The sequence below is a fragment of the Colobus angolensis genome, unplaced genomic scaffold (genome assembly GCF_000951035.1).
Source record: "Colobus angolensis palliatus isolate OR3802 unplaced genomic scaffold, Cang.pa_1.0 Scaffold19, whole genome shotgun sequence".
NCBI classification, from domain to species: domain Eukaryota; kingdom Metazoa; phylum Chordata; class Mammalia; order Primates; family Cercopithecidae; genus Colobus; species Colobus angolensis.
Window position 1 is genome coordinate 8041662 of NW_012115043.1, and position 14470 is coordinate 8056131.

The 14470-nt window shown below is 38.9% G+C and overlaps 1 protein-coding gene across 1 annotated transcript in view; it reads right to left on the reverse strand.

The window, feature by feature from the left end:
• Positions 1 to 14470, reverse strand: part of USP3 (ubiquitin specific peptidase 3) — an 89551-nt gene that overhangs the window by 6584 nt on the left and 68497 nt on the right. Inside the window, exons 10-12 of the mRNA XM_011940566.1 lie at positions 13396 to 13426; positions 11247 to 11353; positions 11003 to 11083 (exon numbers count right to left, since the gene is read on the reverse strand). Coding sequence (XP_011795956.1) covers positions 11003 to 11083; positions 11247 to 11353; positions 13396 to 13426 — 219 coding nt within the window. The remainder of the gene's footprint in view (positions 1 to 11002; positions 11084 to 11246; positions 11354 to 13395; positions 13427 to 14470) is intronic.

Below are 14470 nucleotides of genomic sequence, written 5' to 3' on the forward strand. Positions count from 1 at the left end.
CCAATGAAATAAACTCTTACATACACAGTCAACTGATTTTTGACAAGAATGACAAGACTACTCAATGAGGAAAGGACCATCTTTTCAACAAATGGTGCTGGGGAAACTGGATATCAACATGCAAAAGAATTAAGTTGGACAGTTACACCATATACAAAAATTAAAATAGATCAAAGGTCTGAAATGTCTTTTTTTTTTTTTTTTTTTGAGATGGAGTCTCACTGTTGCCCAGGCTGGAGTGCAGTGGCCGGATCTCAGCTCACTGCAAGCTCCGCCTCCTGGGTTTACGCCATTCTCCTGCTTCAGCCTCCCGAGTAGCTGGGACTACAGGCGCCCGCCACCTCGTCCGGCTAGTTTTTTGTATTTTTTAGTAGAAACAGGGTTTCACCGGGTTAGCCAGGATGGTCTCGATCTCCTGACCTCGTGATCTGCCCATCTCGGCCTCCCAAAGTGCTGGGATTACAGGCTTGAGCCACCGCGCCCGGCCTGAAATGTAAGTCTTAAAACTATAAAACTCTTAGAAGAAAACATAGGGAAAAAGCTCCGTTAGATTTGGCAATGATTTTGACATGACACCCAAAGCACAGGCCAACAAAAGAAAAAATAGATAAGCTGAACTTTATCAAAATTAAAAAATTGTGTATTGAGGGACACTATAAAGAGAAACCACAGAATGGGAGAAAAATATTTGCAAATCATGTATCTGGATAAGGGATTAATGGCCACAATATATGAAGAACTCCTAAAACTCAACAGCAAACTGATTCAAAAACGGGGAAAGGACATTAATAGACATATCTCCAAAGAAGCACAAATGACCAATAAACACATAAAAAGATGCTCAACATCACTAATTACTAAACTCAACAACAACAACAAACTGATTCAAAAATGGGGAAAGGACTTTAATAGACTTTTCTACAAAGAGGTACAAATGACCAACAGAAAGATGTTCGACATCACTAATTACTAGGGAAATGCAAATCAAAACCATAGTGACATACTACTTCACAGTTACTAGGATGGCTGTTATTTAAAAGACAGAAACAAAAGCAGAAAATAACGTGTTAGCTAGAAAGTGGAGAAATTAAAACCATTGTACCAGCCAGGTACGGTGGCTCATGCCTGTAATCCCAGCACTTTGGGAGGCTGAGGCGGGTAGATCACGAGGTCAGGAGATCGAGACCATCCTGGCTAACACGGTGAAACTCTGTCTCTACTAAAAATACAAAAAATTAGCCGGGCGTGGTGGCAGGTGCCTGTAGTCCCAGCTACTTGGGAAGCTGAGGCAGGAGAATGGCATGATGAACCTGGAGGGTAGTGGTTGCAGTGAGCTGAGATCACACAACTGCACTCCAGCCTGGACAACAGAGCAAGACTCCATCTTGAAAAAACAAAAAAAACCAAACCGTTGTACCTTGCTGGTGGGAATGTAAAATGGTATAGCCATTGTGGAAAAATTTGGCAGTACCTCAAAAAGTTAAACAGAATTATGATCCAGCAATTCCACTCTTAGGTATATACCCAAAAGAACTGGAAGCAGGAACTTATTAGATACATGTACAGCAGTGTTCATAGCAGCATTATTTATAATAGCCAAAAGGTGGAAACAACCCAAGTGTCAACAGATGAATGGATAAACAGAATGCAGTCTCTACATACAGGAGAATATTAAGCCTCAAAAAGGAAGTAAATTCTGAGACATGCTACAACATGGATGAACCCTGAAAATATGCTAAGTCAATCACAAAAGGATAAATACAGTATGATTCCACTTATATGAGGTGCCTACAATAGACAAATTCATAGAGTGTACAGTAAGAGTTACTGAGAATAAAAGAGGAAAAATAATGAGTTACTGTTTAATGGGTACAGCGTTTCTGTTTAGGATGACAAAAATTTTTAATAGTAGTAATGGTTGTATAATATTCTGGGTATGCTTAATGCCACTGAATTACACACTTAAAACAGTTAAAATGTTACATTTTATTCTATGTATATTTTACCACAATTTTAAAAAAAAATTGTTTCAAGAGACAAGATCTTCCTCTGTCACCTAGCTGGAGTGTAAAATAGCTCACTGCAGCCTCAAATTCCTAGGCTCAAGCAATCCTCCCCAGTAGCTGAGATTACAGGTATGAGCCACTGTGCCTGGCTCTATTTTTTTTTTTTTAAATAATTGACAATATCTGCTTGAAACTTTCACAGGCAAATAAGAGGGCAGGGAGAATATGATGACTCCGAGATACTGTCCCCAGCCTCTCCATCCCATTAGCCAGATGGTTGTAAGATTCACGAGCAAGACATTGTTGCCCATGCTACCTAGCCGCACAACACTGAGAAGTAGAAACGCCTCAACAGCAGAGAAGCCTTTTTCCCCTATATTTAACCTGTACAGACCCACTTTCTGAAGGAGTCTCCCCATGTGTGGAAGCATGGGGTCATTCAGAGAGGGCTACTACTGAGTTGGCAGGTGGCATTCTAAATCTCCTTTAGTAACTGTTTAGAACCTTTAATTTCAGGAATTTGATACCTTGAGGAGCACTGAGATTACTGAAAGAACGTATCAACATTTCACAGTAACTCATCTGCATTTATGTGAAATGCACATAAATACTAGACTGCTCTCTTGTTCCTTCTCCCTGCCAGGCAAAGACCCTGCCATCACCCTGCTCCTTTTCTGAAACCAAAGCCCCTCTCACAGCCTCCCTTCCTGTCCTCATCTTCTCTCCAACGCAAAGGAAGTTCTTTATGGCTTCTCCCAGCATCTTCTTGCTTTCCAACATTTTCTTCCTCCCTGCCTTTTTGAGCTGCTTAAACTTACAAGGTGACCATGTAGTGGTCTCCCTGCTGATTGATGCACAAGATAATGGAGAGTTAGTCCTTTTCATCTAAGGCCATGTGAGATACCAAAAAGGAATAGACACAGTCAGGTCAGGCCCATAAGATGATTTATAAAGAGGCAATATAAGCTGAGCCTGGTTTTTCAAACCCTCAGTTTAAAAAATGGTGGCGCCACCTAACTGCCTTGAGAACCCCTCTCTGTTCTCCGTGCTGCTACAGCCTGCCAAGAGGTGGGGACATCCTCAGGATCACAGCTGAAGCAGAAGGTAAGGAGACTGTTGTGCCCAGGGGGGTGCCTCCTGGGGAGTTCCATAAGGAAGTGCTATTATAGTAAACCCTAGTTGGATTAGTAGAGAACAATCTGCGCTACCACTGTCATCTCTTCATGGGTTTTAAACAGTTTCTTGAGCATCCCTGGAAACCTATGCCTGTTTGTAATCCTCAGCCTCCCACAGTGCTGGGATTACAGACATGAGCCACCATTCCCGGCCCTAAAAAACAACTTTTAAATCACAGTTTTTTTTTTTCTGAGCTGGAGTCTCGCTCTGTCGCCCAGGCTGGAGTGCAGTGGCCGGATCTCAGCTCACTGCAAGCTCCGCCTCCCGGGTTTACGCCATTCTCCTGCCTCAGCCTCCCGAGTAGCTGGGACTACAGGCGCCCGCCACCTCGCCCGGCTAGTTTTTTGTATTTTTTTTTTAGTAGAGACGGGGTTTCACAGTGTTAGCCAGGATGGTCTCGATCTCCTGACCTCATGATCCACCCGTCTCGGCCTCCCAAAGTGCTGGGATTACAGGCTTGAGCCACCACGCCCGGCCTTAAATCACAGTTTTTAAACATAAAATTTCTGAACTACAGTATGTCTGGATGATAAGCTTATAAGGGATGTGTATGCTCCTCTTTTTACTTTTGAGTTTTCTCCAAATTCTTCAATGAATATATGCATAAAGAAAACCATTATTAAAACATACAGGCCAGGCACAGTGGCTCACGCCTGTAATCCCAACACTTTGGGAGGCCGAGGTGGGGGACCATTTGAACCTAGGAGTTCAAGACCAGCCTGGGCAAAAGGGCGAAACCCTGTGTCTACAAAACATACAAAAAACTGGCAAGCATGGTGGCATGTGCCTGTAGTCCCAGCTACTCAGGAGACTGAGGTGGGAGGATCACTTCAGACTAAGAGGTTAAAGCTGCAGGGAGCCATCATCCCGCCACTGCACTCTAGCCTGGGCAACAGAGTGACACCCTGTCTTTAAAAAAAAAAAAAAAAAAAAAACATGGGCCAGGCACAGTGGCTCACACCTGTAATCCTAGCACTTTGGGAGACTGAGGCAGGCAGATCACGAGTTCAGGAGTTTGAGACCAAACCAATATGGTGAAACCCTGTCTCTACTAAAAATACAAAAAAAAAAAAAAAAAAATTAGCCGGGTGTGGTGGTGTGCACCTGTAGTCCCAGCTACTCAGGAGGTTGAGGAAGAAGAATCGCTTGAACCCAGAGGTGGAGGTTGCAGTGAGCCAAGATTGCACCACTGCACTCCAGCCTGGGCAACAGAGCAAGACTCCATCTTAAAAAAAAAAAACCACACACACACACACAAAACCAACACAAACATACATATAAAAGCATGAACACATATTTCTTTAAAAGGAAGATTATCTAGATATACCCTTAAACATTCACAGACTTGGCAACTATTTTAACTATTTGAAAAGCCTGAATGACCCTGAAATGTACTTCAGTTCAATATTTTGCAGCAGCATAAGTGTGAATTTCACCTCAGAGCTCACATGTGGAAGTGAATCATATGGCCGGTAAAGAATCTATTAGCAACCAGGCATAGGGGGTTACGCCTGTCATCCCAGCACTTTGGGAGGCCGAGGCAGGCAGATCACTTGAGGTCAGGAGTCCAAGACCAGCCTGGCCAACATGATGAATCCCATCTCTACTAAGTACAAAAATTAGCTGGGCATGGTGGCATGTGCCTGCAATCCCAGCTACTCGGGAGGCAGCAGAATCGCTTGAACCTGGGAGATGGAGGTTGCAGTGAGTTGAGATCGTGCCACTGCACTCTAGCCTGCATGACAGAGCAAGACTCCATCTCAAAAACATAAATAAATAAAAAGAATCTACTAGCTAGTAAATAAAAGAATCTACTATCTATCCAGTGTTCACATTTCAGTAAGGATCTGAGGAAGCTGCTTAATGTTTCATTTGTACTTTACTGCATTTCCTAAAAGAAAAAATATTATATAAATATTAAAATAATATATAAGTATGCTTATATATTATATATTCATATATATATACGCCTACCAGTTTCTGAAACTTTTAAGATTCTAAAGATTTCAGGGCATATATTTCACAACTGTCAGTCTTCCACATGATATAAACTGTTAAAATAGCATCTCTATGGAAAGCAGGAAATAAAGCTAGTTTGTTGAAGTTATTAAACTTTATATACTATATAAATTTAATTTAGCAAAGCAGTAGTTTGGAATCATACATTAAGTTAATATGCATTTTTTACTCTCCCCCAAGTAGGTATTATAAAGGTGATACACACTGGTTAAAACGAAAAAATAATTCAGTTCCATTTCCCTCCTGAATCTCACTTCCCTGAGATAATCACTGTGAACAGCACAGTGTATGCTGTTTAAGAATTTTAACACCCATATAAATGTTTTTTATCTTACACAAATGGAATTATTCCACACACGTACTTCCATGGACAGTTTTTTACTACACAATATTTTGTAGCTGTGTTTCTATGGCGTAGTTATTGGTCAACTTTATCTTTCTTGTCACATAATACAATTTATTAAACCAGTGCCCTATTGGTGAACATTTAAATTGTTTGATTTTTTTCAATAACAAAGAGTGTTTCAAATTAAAATCTTTTACACATATATTGTCCACCCTTGTAAGTGAAATTAGTATGTCTAAGGAAATGCTTATTAAAAATGGTGATCACTACCCTCCAAAATCAATCATGCCAATTTATACTTCTAACACTAACACGAGTGTCCTCTTCCACTGACATCCATCTTTATCCTTTTCATCAATCTTGTTTTACTTACATTTTCTTGAATATGAGGATTAACACTTTTTAGATGTTATAATGATCATTTATATCTTACTCATGTACTCTGCCCAAGTCACCTTTTTCATATACGTCCAAATATTTGTCTCAAGTTTATCATCTCTTTTCCACTTTGTCTATGGTCTTTTACCATTGCTCAATTAAATTTATGAAACGTTTCCCATTATAGGTTCTGGCTTAGAAAGATTTCCCCTATGACAAGATCATAAAGATGCTTTCCTATAGTGTCCTGTGGTTTTATGTTTCGTATTTAAATACTGAAACCTCAAATTAGGGAAAGGATATGAGGCAGGGAGGAAATTCATGTTTTCCCAAATTAATTTTCATTAACACTAACACCATTTATTGCCTAATTTCTTATTCGTCCCACTGATTTGACATTCTTTGGCATATTGTAAATTTCCATAAATATTTTACATTAGCACCTGCTCTATATTCGTAGTTCTAGGACATTTCCTATCCCATTGCTATGTTTCTACCTTACTTTCATTTTAAAAACTTCTTTAACTCCTCTTGAGAATTTCTGCTTACAGAGGAATTTTTGAATAAATTAGAATAAATGTAGGGAGTAATTTGGGAGAAAATGGACATTTCTACAATATTGGGTCTTCCCATCCAAGAATATGATGTGGCTCTTTTTATTCAGGCTTTATCTGTCCTTTTATAATGTTTTACTAAAGTATTGCATATTCTTTATTAAATTTATTAAGTACTTTTGAGTTTTTATTGCTACTGTGAATAGATTATTCTGCTATGTACAGAAAATCAGCTGGCTTTTTGCCTAAACTTTTTAGCTCCATGTTTAGAACATATTTATCAAAGTATTACTTGTGTTTGATTTTTTTTAAATTGAGGGCTTCTAGAAAAGCAGGTGTCCTCCTGCCCAGTCTCAACTCTCCATGACAATAGTTAATATTTCTTGTAATTTTCCAACTGATTCTCCTGAAATGTTCTAGGTATATAATCAATCTGTCTGCAAATGTTAATAATTTTGTCATTCTTCTTCTATAATTTATTCTTATTTCTCTTCCTAGTTTATTGCCTTGTTTTTCCAGAAGACGTCTGAGCAATATTTCAGTAGGTCTCTCGGCTTATTTCCGGCCTTAATGGAAAATCATCAGTGCTTCACCATTAACTGTGATGATCACTGATAGCTGTTAATAATTGTCATCAAGTTAACATTTCTATTCCTAATAAAAGTTTTTTCTTCTCTTTGTTTTTGAGACAGAGTCTCACTGTGTTGTCGAGGCTGTAGTGCAGTGGCACGATCTCGGCTCTCTGCAACCTCTGCCTCCCGGGTTCAAGCCATTATTCTGCCTCGGCCTCCTGAGCAGCTGGGACTACAGGCACATGCCACCATACCTGGCTAATTTTTGTATTTTTAGTAGAGATGGGGTTTCTCCACGTTGGTCAGGGCTGGTCTCGAACTCCTAGTCTCAAGTGATCCACCCGCCTTGGCCTTCCAAAGTGCTGGGACTATACTGCGCCCACCCCTTTATTCTCCTTTTAATCAGTAATGGATTTGGGATTTTACTGGTATCTTATTTGGACATTTTTGTTTTTTTTGTTTTTGAGACAAGGTCTCACTCTCTCACCCAGGCCTAAAGTACAGGAGCAGTGAAGGCCCAATGCAGCCTCCAACTCCTGGGCTCAAGTGATCCTCCTTGCCTAAGCCTCTCAAGAAGCTGGGATTATAGGCATATACCACCATGCCCAATTAATTTTTCTTATTATTATATTATTTATTTATATATTTAGAGATGGAGTCTCGCTCTGTCACGAGGCTGGAGTGCGAGGCACGATCTTGGCTCACTGCAAGCTCTGACTCCCTGGTTCAAGCTATTCTGCTGCATCAGCCTCCTAAGCTGGGATTACAGGCACTTGCCACCACGCCTGGCTAATTTTTGTATTTTTAGTAGAGACAGGGTTTCACCATGTTGGCCAGGATGGTCTTCATCTCCTGACCTTGTGATCTGCCTGCCTCGGCCTCCCAAAGTGCGGGGATTACAGGCGTGAGCCACCATGCCTGGCCTTCTTATTTTTGTTTTGTACAGACAGGGTCTCACTATGTTGCCCAGGCTGGTCTCAAACTCCTGGGGTCAAGCAATGCTCCCATCTTAGCCTTCCAAAAAGTGCTGGGATTACAGGCATAAGCCACTATGCCCAGGCATTTGGCCTATTAGAGCATTTTCATTTGTTTTCACCTAATTATATTTCTAGTATTAAATCAGTCCTATTTGATCTCTGTATATTATTGTTTTAGTACACTACTGAGTTGTATTTGCTAATACTTTATTTAGGATTTTTCGATCTATAATATATAAGTGAGATCAAGCTATATTTTCTTTTTCATGGTATCTCTGTCAGGTTTCAGAACTGGGGTTATTTAATGCCTTTTGCAATATGCATATTTTTAGTTAACTTCAAGTTATTTAAGATGGGTCTTTCTCACCATCACTTTTCCTTTTTAAAGGAAAATTAAGCTTAACAATTACAAATCCAAAAAGTACACAAGTAGTTCTTGTCAAGTGGACTCAAAACATGTAGAAGACTTACTAGGTAATCACAAGTCTCCATCTCCAGTAAATAAAGAAAGGTCTATCAGTCAAGTGAAGTCCATGACATTCTGGATGTCTAAGAGAAGTGTCCTTAATTGATCAGGGTGGTCAACAAAAACACAATGAGGAGGTACCAGACCCTGTCATGGACTTTTTAAAGCCAACAGTAAGCTCTTAAATAAAAATCAAGCCTGAGGATTCAAACAAAAGCCAGCTGAGAATACAGGAAACGCTTTTCCGGCCAAACCCTAAACTACTTAGGATGGTCTGGGCCCCCTGAAGCTAACACCAATCACATCAGATTTCAAGGATTCTGTGCCAAGGAAAATACTCCCTGGGATGCAAGGCAGATGCCACTTGCCACTTTTCTTGTTTGGAGAATAATTGGCCATCTATAAGCTGTGTCATGCACTCTCCTGGATGGGCTCAACAAGTGAGACTCTGCTTGGTATTCAAGTTTTCTGGGATAAGTCATAACTGAAATGTTACGAAAGTCAGTAAGAACCACATATAGAACCAACTCAGAATGAGGGAAACAGCACAGAAGGAAGGAAGGAAAGAAGCCTAAACAAACGAGTGTCTCTGAGTCTTCTAGCCAAAGATCATCTGGATTTACTGAGTTTTGTTAAATATCAGAAAGTACTGTTCAGGCTGGGTGCAGTGGCTCATGCCTGTAATCCCAGCACTTTAGGAAGCCAAGGTGGGCGAATCACTTGAGGTTAGGAGTTGAAGACCAGCCTAGCCAACATGGCAAAACCTCGTCTCTACTAAAAATACTAAAATTAGCCAGGTGTGGTGGCATGCACCTATAGTCCCAGCTACTCAGGAGGCTGAGCCAGGAGAATCATTTGAACCTGGGAGGTGGAGGTTGCAGTGAGCCAAGATCGTACCACTGCACTCCAGCCTGGGCGACAGAGCAAGACTCAGTCTCAAATTAAAAAAACCACAAAAAAACAAAAAGTATTGTTCAGATATATGTCCATGTATTTATAGTGAGGAACAGTTTTTAAACTAATGTGATCAGTACTGTTCTTACTGAAGAGTTTATAAAATGATATAGTTTGAGGCTAATTTCTTTAATTCTGACTTCCACTGTAAATAACCAGGTATTTATGATTAAGTTAGCTTGTATTCACATGCCCTAGATATAAAGAGAAAATGTGTGACATTTGACAATATCAAGCATACTGTGAATTTTCTTAATCTCAAATAGGCCAAAAACAGTTTTGGACCCACATACTATAGCCATATATTTTGCAGAGAAGTGGAGTGGGGCTTTTTCTTCTGTACTCCTGTTAAGGAGACAATCAACACTGGTCATGTAGGTAAGGAACAAACTAAGAGCATCCACAGAATGTTTCATATACAGAGTTGCTCCGGTTCCTTACTGGAGTGTAGTCTAGTCATCCCACGTATCATCTGATGGATTTCTAGAAACTACCTGAGCAACAGTGCTACAAGTGTCTGAGACCTCTGCTGCTAGTTCTAACAAGCCAAATGCCTCCCATTACACAGAATGCCAGTAACACAGAGAAGCCTAGCCCTTCTCCAACAGGGAGTTTTATTTCTACTAGGATAATCTGATTCTAGAGTAGTGCTGCCTAACGCAGGAGCCCCCTACTAGCCCATGTGGTTTCTGAGCACATGTGGTTCAAGTGTGATTAAGCAACAGAATTTTAAATTTTAATTAATTTAATAGCTACATGACTCGTGGTTATCATATTGGACAATGCAGTTTTGTAAAAAAAAAAAACAAACAAAAAAAAACCCATCATGACAATACTCCCTAAAATAGAGAAAAGAGAATTACTTTTAGTGAACATACAAGTCAGAGTAGAAACCGTTAGCTTCAGTGGAGTTTCTGATAAAATACAGACTCGGCCCTCTTTTGTCTATCCTAGCTGCTGCTTTATATAACTAGCAAGAACAATTAGCCATTTTAATTGTGACCTGTGTGTATTTACGGTCTAGGATAAAATTTTAAATAAGGTCTTCTGCCTTGATTACAGTAGCTAGTACTCGTCAAGGAAAAAATATGTTCAAATCTCTCTAAATGTGAATTTTAACAGTCTTAAAAGCAGGGCCTTAGGCTTAAGCAGCAGTTATATCATCCAGAGATTTCTCAAACTACTTGACAACAATACATAATACCATAATTTATAAAACTCTGCTGAGTATTCTTTCCTCCCATAGATGCTAGTGAAATAACCACAGAATAACTTCTGTTTCATTTGGTCAGAAAAACTTCTGCTATAGACCTTCTATTTTAAAGTCAGTATTAAAAAGAAGAAAAAAATGAGAAATATTTTTTGCTTCACACAATATCTTACGGCAGACATTCAGTAACATTCTGGAGGGTAGGAAAAGACATTCAAGTTTGACTTTTAAGTTACAACACAGATTTATTAAGGATATTAACCACATAGCACATATAGATGAAGCTTATCAATGTATTCCATTATTTAAAGAAAAAATATTTTAGAACATTCAAGTATCTTTACCTCGTAATGAACAAACTGGTCCATTTTCTTGATTCTTAGAGCGCTTACTTCTGAATTGACTTGGAATATCTAATGAAAGGTCTTAAAAGGAGAGATAAGTAAATAGCCGTTAAAGGCATATATGTCTACTCAAAAATAATTTCACAAACTGATGTATTTCTAGATTTCTCTTTATACCTATTTTTTGAAGGAAACATTAAAATTATTTTAAGATTATATATCCACATGCCACATAATATCTTACCTAGGAATGGATCAAACTTTCTAGATTCTGTCCCACATATGAGGCAGTTAACCTCATTTTGGAGAATGCCTCCGAATATAGCCGTGACAACAGTAGATGCTCCATTTCTAAACAAAATCACCACATAGGAAAATATCTCAGTAAGAAGCCATCTCTTTGACCTTAAAAAACTACAAATATTTGTTAAAGCCCTACAGATGACTCCCTTTGAGGGAATATTTAAATCATTTATTTCTAAGTTAAAAACTAATATAAAAACTTCAAAACCATAGACACATACTAAATAAAAGGTTTAAGCCACTGACCTCCCCCAATGCCTTCATCCAATCCCACTACTTTCCCCAAGAGTAACTAACACTGGCCATTTGCTATCATAACAGATCACATGCATGACTCTGCACAGGGTGACATGACTCCTTCCATTCCCTCCCCAAATTAGGCCTCAAAAGGAAGAAACTGCCTTGTACTGGAATCTTTGCAAGGCCTTTCATATTTAACAGGGAACTCTCACAATTACTTGACTTTGAACATCCTTGATCTGAGATAGTTTTAGAGTTTTTATACAGCCATCTGTCAGATTTGGGGAAAAGGAAGTAAAGGAATTTAATACAGATTTAGTAATTACTGCTGTAAGCAGGACTTCACAATTGAAAGTGCTGGATATTACTGTCAAAAACACTTTTTAAAAAGCTCAATACTGCAAATAATTTCCTTGTGGAGATGAAGAATACACTGTTTTAAGAACAATTTTCAAAACCATCTGCCCTAATGTTACTTAACCTTTTCATGCCTCTGCTCCATCAAATATAAAACAGGAATACAGAAGAGCACCCACCACAGAGGCCCAGTGTGGAGACGAGAGAGTTGTGTATGTGAAGTGCTTTTAGAAGAGCACTTACCAAAAATAAAGCACTTAAAGTGTTTGCCACTATTTTATTCGTATGAAGTCAGATTACACCTGGTTCTTGCTTTTATGTTTTTCCCTGAGTGTGTATCTTAAACAGGTACCTCATTCTTCCTGACAGCTACATGGCGTGTCAGAGCATGGACATACAACGGAAGCAAGAACCACCGAGGAAGTGTACCAGTGAGAGCTGGAGTAGGAGGCACTTATTATAGCACTTACTACACGCAGGCTCCATTCCAAGCACATTCTTTCCATCTATTCAATCAATTAATCTTCACAACACATCAGTAAGGTAGCTACTGTTAGCCCCATGTTGTAGATGAGGACGCTGAGGTTAAGTTGGCCCAGGGTCATACAGCTGGCCTGGCCTGAATATCTGCTCTAACACAGCTCTTCCTCTTAATTTAACCAATCTAGTATTAGTGGGTATTGAGGTAGTTTCAATTGTTTGCTATCATTAATAGTACTACATATCTATTAGCCTTCGTGTGCTTATGGAGTTCCTTGAGCCAATACACACTCTTTTTTGCTAACAGCAATAGAAGGTGGTTTCTGTCACTTGAATCAATTACTCCTAAAACACTGAACTGTATTTTCTAGGCCACTTTAAGTTAAACCTACTGCAATGATGACAAAACCTACTCAAACAATTTTATTTGAAAAGTCTGATTCCTTTTCTAGGAAAAGGCTTCGTTTTTTTACTGGCAGAATAAATAGGCTGTAACTTTATTATTACTTTCTAAAGTATTGTTTGTAAGACATACTGTCTTAGTAAGTTTTTTTTTTTTTAAAGATGGCATTGGGGAAGCAGCATTGGGAGTTGTACGATCTAGTGGCCATTTCAGGTTTAGGTTTAATATCTGTGTCACTAAAAAAAGGACATAGCAAAAAAAAAAAAAAAAATCCTGCTGAAAATGAAGGGACTCTAACTGACCCTTTGATGCTGATGTTCACTTACAAGGTTGCCTTTAATTAAAATGGAAACTGCTTCATTAAGAATTACATTTAGACTCAATGTAGTTCTTCCTTATAATCACTTCCTCTGAGAAATGGATACTAATCAAGTTTTTAGCTGCCTGACATGTTTGACATTAAGTTTCATATATACCATGACTTAATATTCAAAATCAGTTTCATTTATTATAACCACAAATGTTTAAATATTTAATACTTGGATAGGCTCTTATAATTCTAGGGTCCTTTAACTGGCACGAATGATTTTCTATGTACCATAAAGATCACATCTGCCACTTACTTGTTCCATGCCACCATCCTCACCTTCACCTTCAGTAGGGGTAGGTGTGTGTGTGCACAAGTCAACAAAGACATTGCACTAGAGAACCTTTTTCTAGTTGTAGCAAATATTCTTAGATCCTGAAATGGCTTCTCCAATGCACTGAAGGAAATCTGAATTTTTAGTATTTGATAATGTTTGGTTTCTGTCCCTAACTCAGTAATGAAACTTGCAATTCCTAATCTTTAAAATGTCATGAAAAGGGATAGATTAATACTGAAAACTCATGAGGCACTAAAAGAACATTCTATGAGTATTACACAGTGTGATTCCACAGGGTACCCTGGGCATCATGTAAAATCATAAAGACATATACCCTCTCTCACCTCACACAGCCTATCCATGATAGAGCCCAGTTCAGTATCCTTTGTGGATGAATATGCCATGATAAAATACAAAACAATTTTTCATTTAATACTTTTTAATTTGGTGCTAGCAGGAAGAACAATTCTCCCAGGTCACAGGGAGAATTGTTTCTATATTGTACTCTAATTGGAATCACAGCTACTAGGACCTAGAGGGACAATCATTTTGAGAAGTATGGCAATTCACATTGGTTGCCCTTTTCGAACACTGGTTGGTTAGCTGTAAGCCTGCTTTGCCATTAAAAAGAAGTAGTCCTACTACATCCGATTTACAGACTGCCAGGCAATACTACAATGACACCTATATGTTACTTGCTCTTTTCTTTCTTTTTGGGGGGAGTTTGTCTTCTTGTAAATCTCTCCCATGTAGCTCAATACTGATGAAACTTTTCAAAACATTTGAACAAAAGAGGCTACAACTGACCAAAATCCAGGCTAAAATAACAGTAAATCTTCCCTTCTTCAAGCAAAATAAATGTTCTGTGTATATTTGTGGGCTACTAGTACATGGGAAAGCAATCCAAAAAACTTTGTTTTATTCATATTGAGAAGCAAGAAAAACTTCTGAGAACTTACAAATGCCTCGATTTCATTAAAGAACAGATAAACTTGGCCGGGTGCGGTGGCTCAAGCCTGTAATCCCAGCACTTTGGGAGGC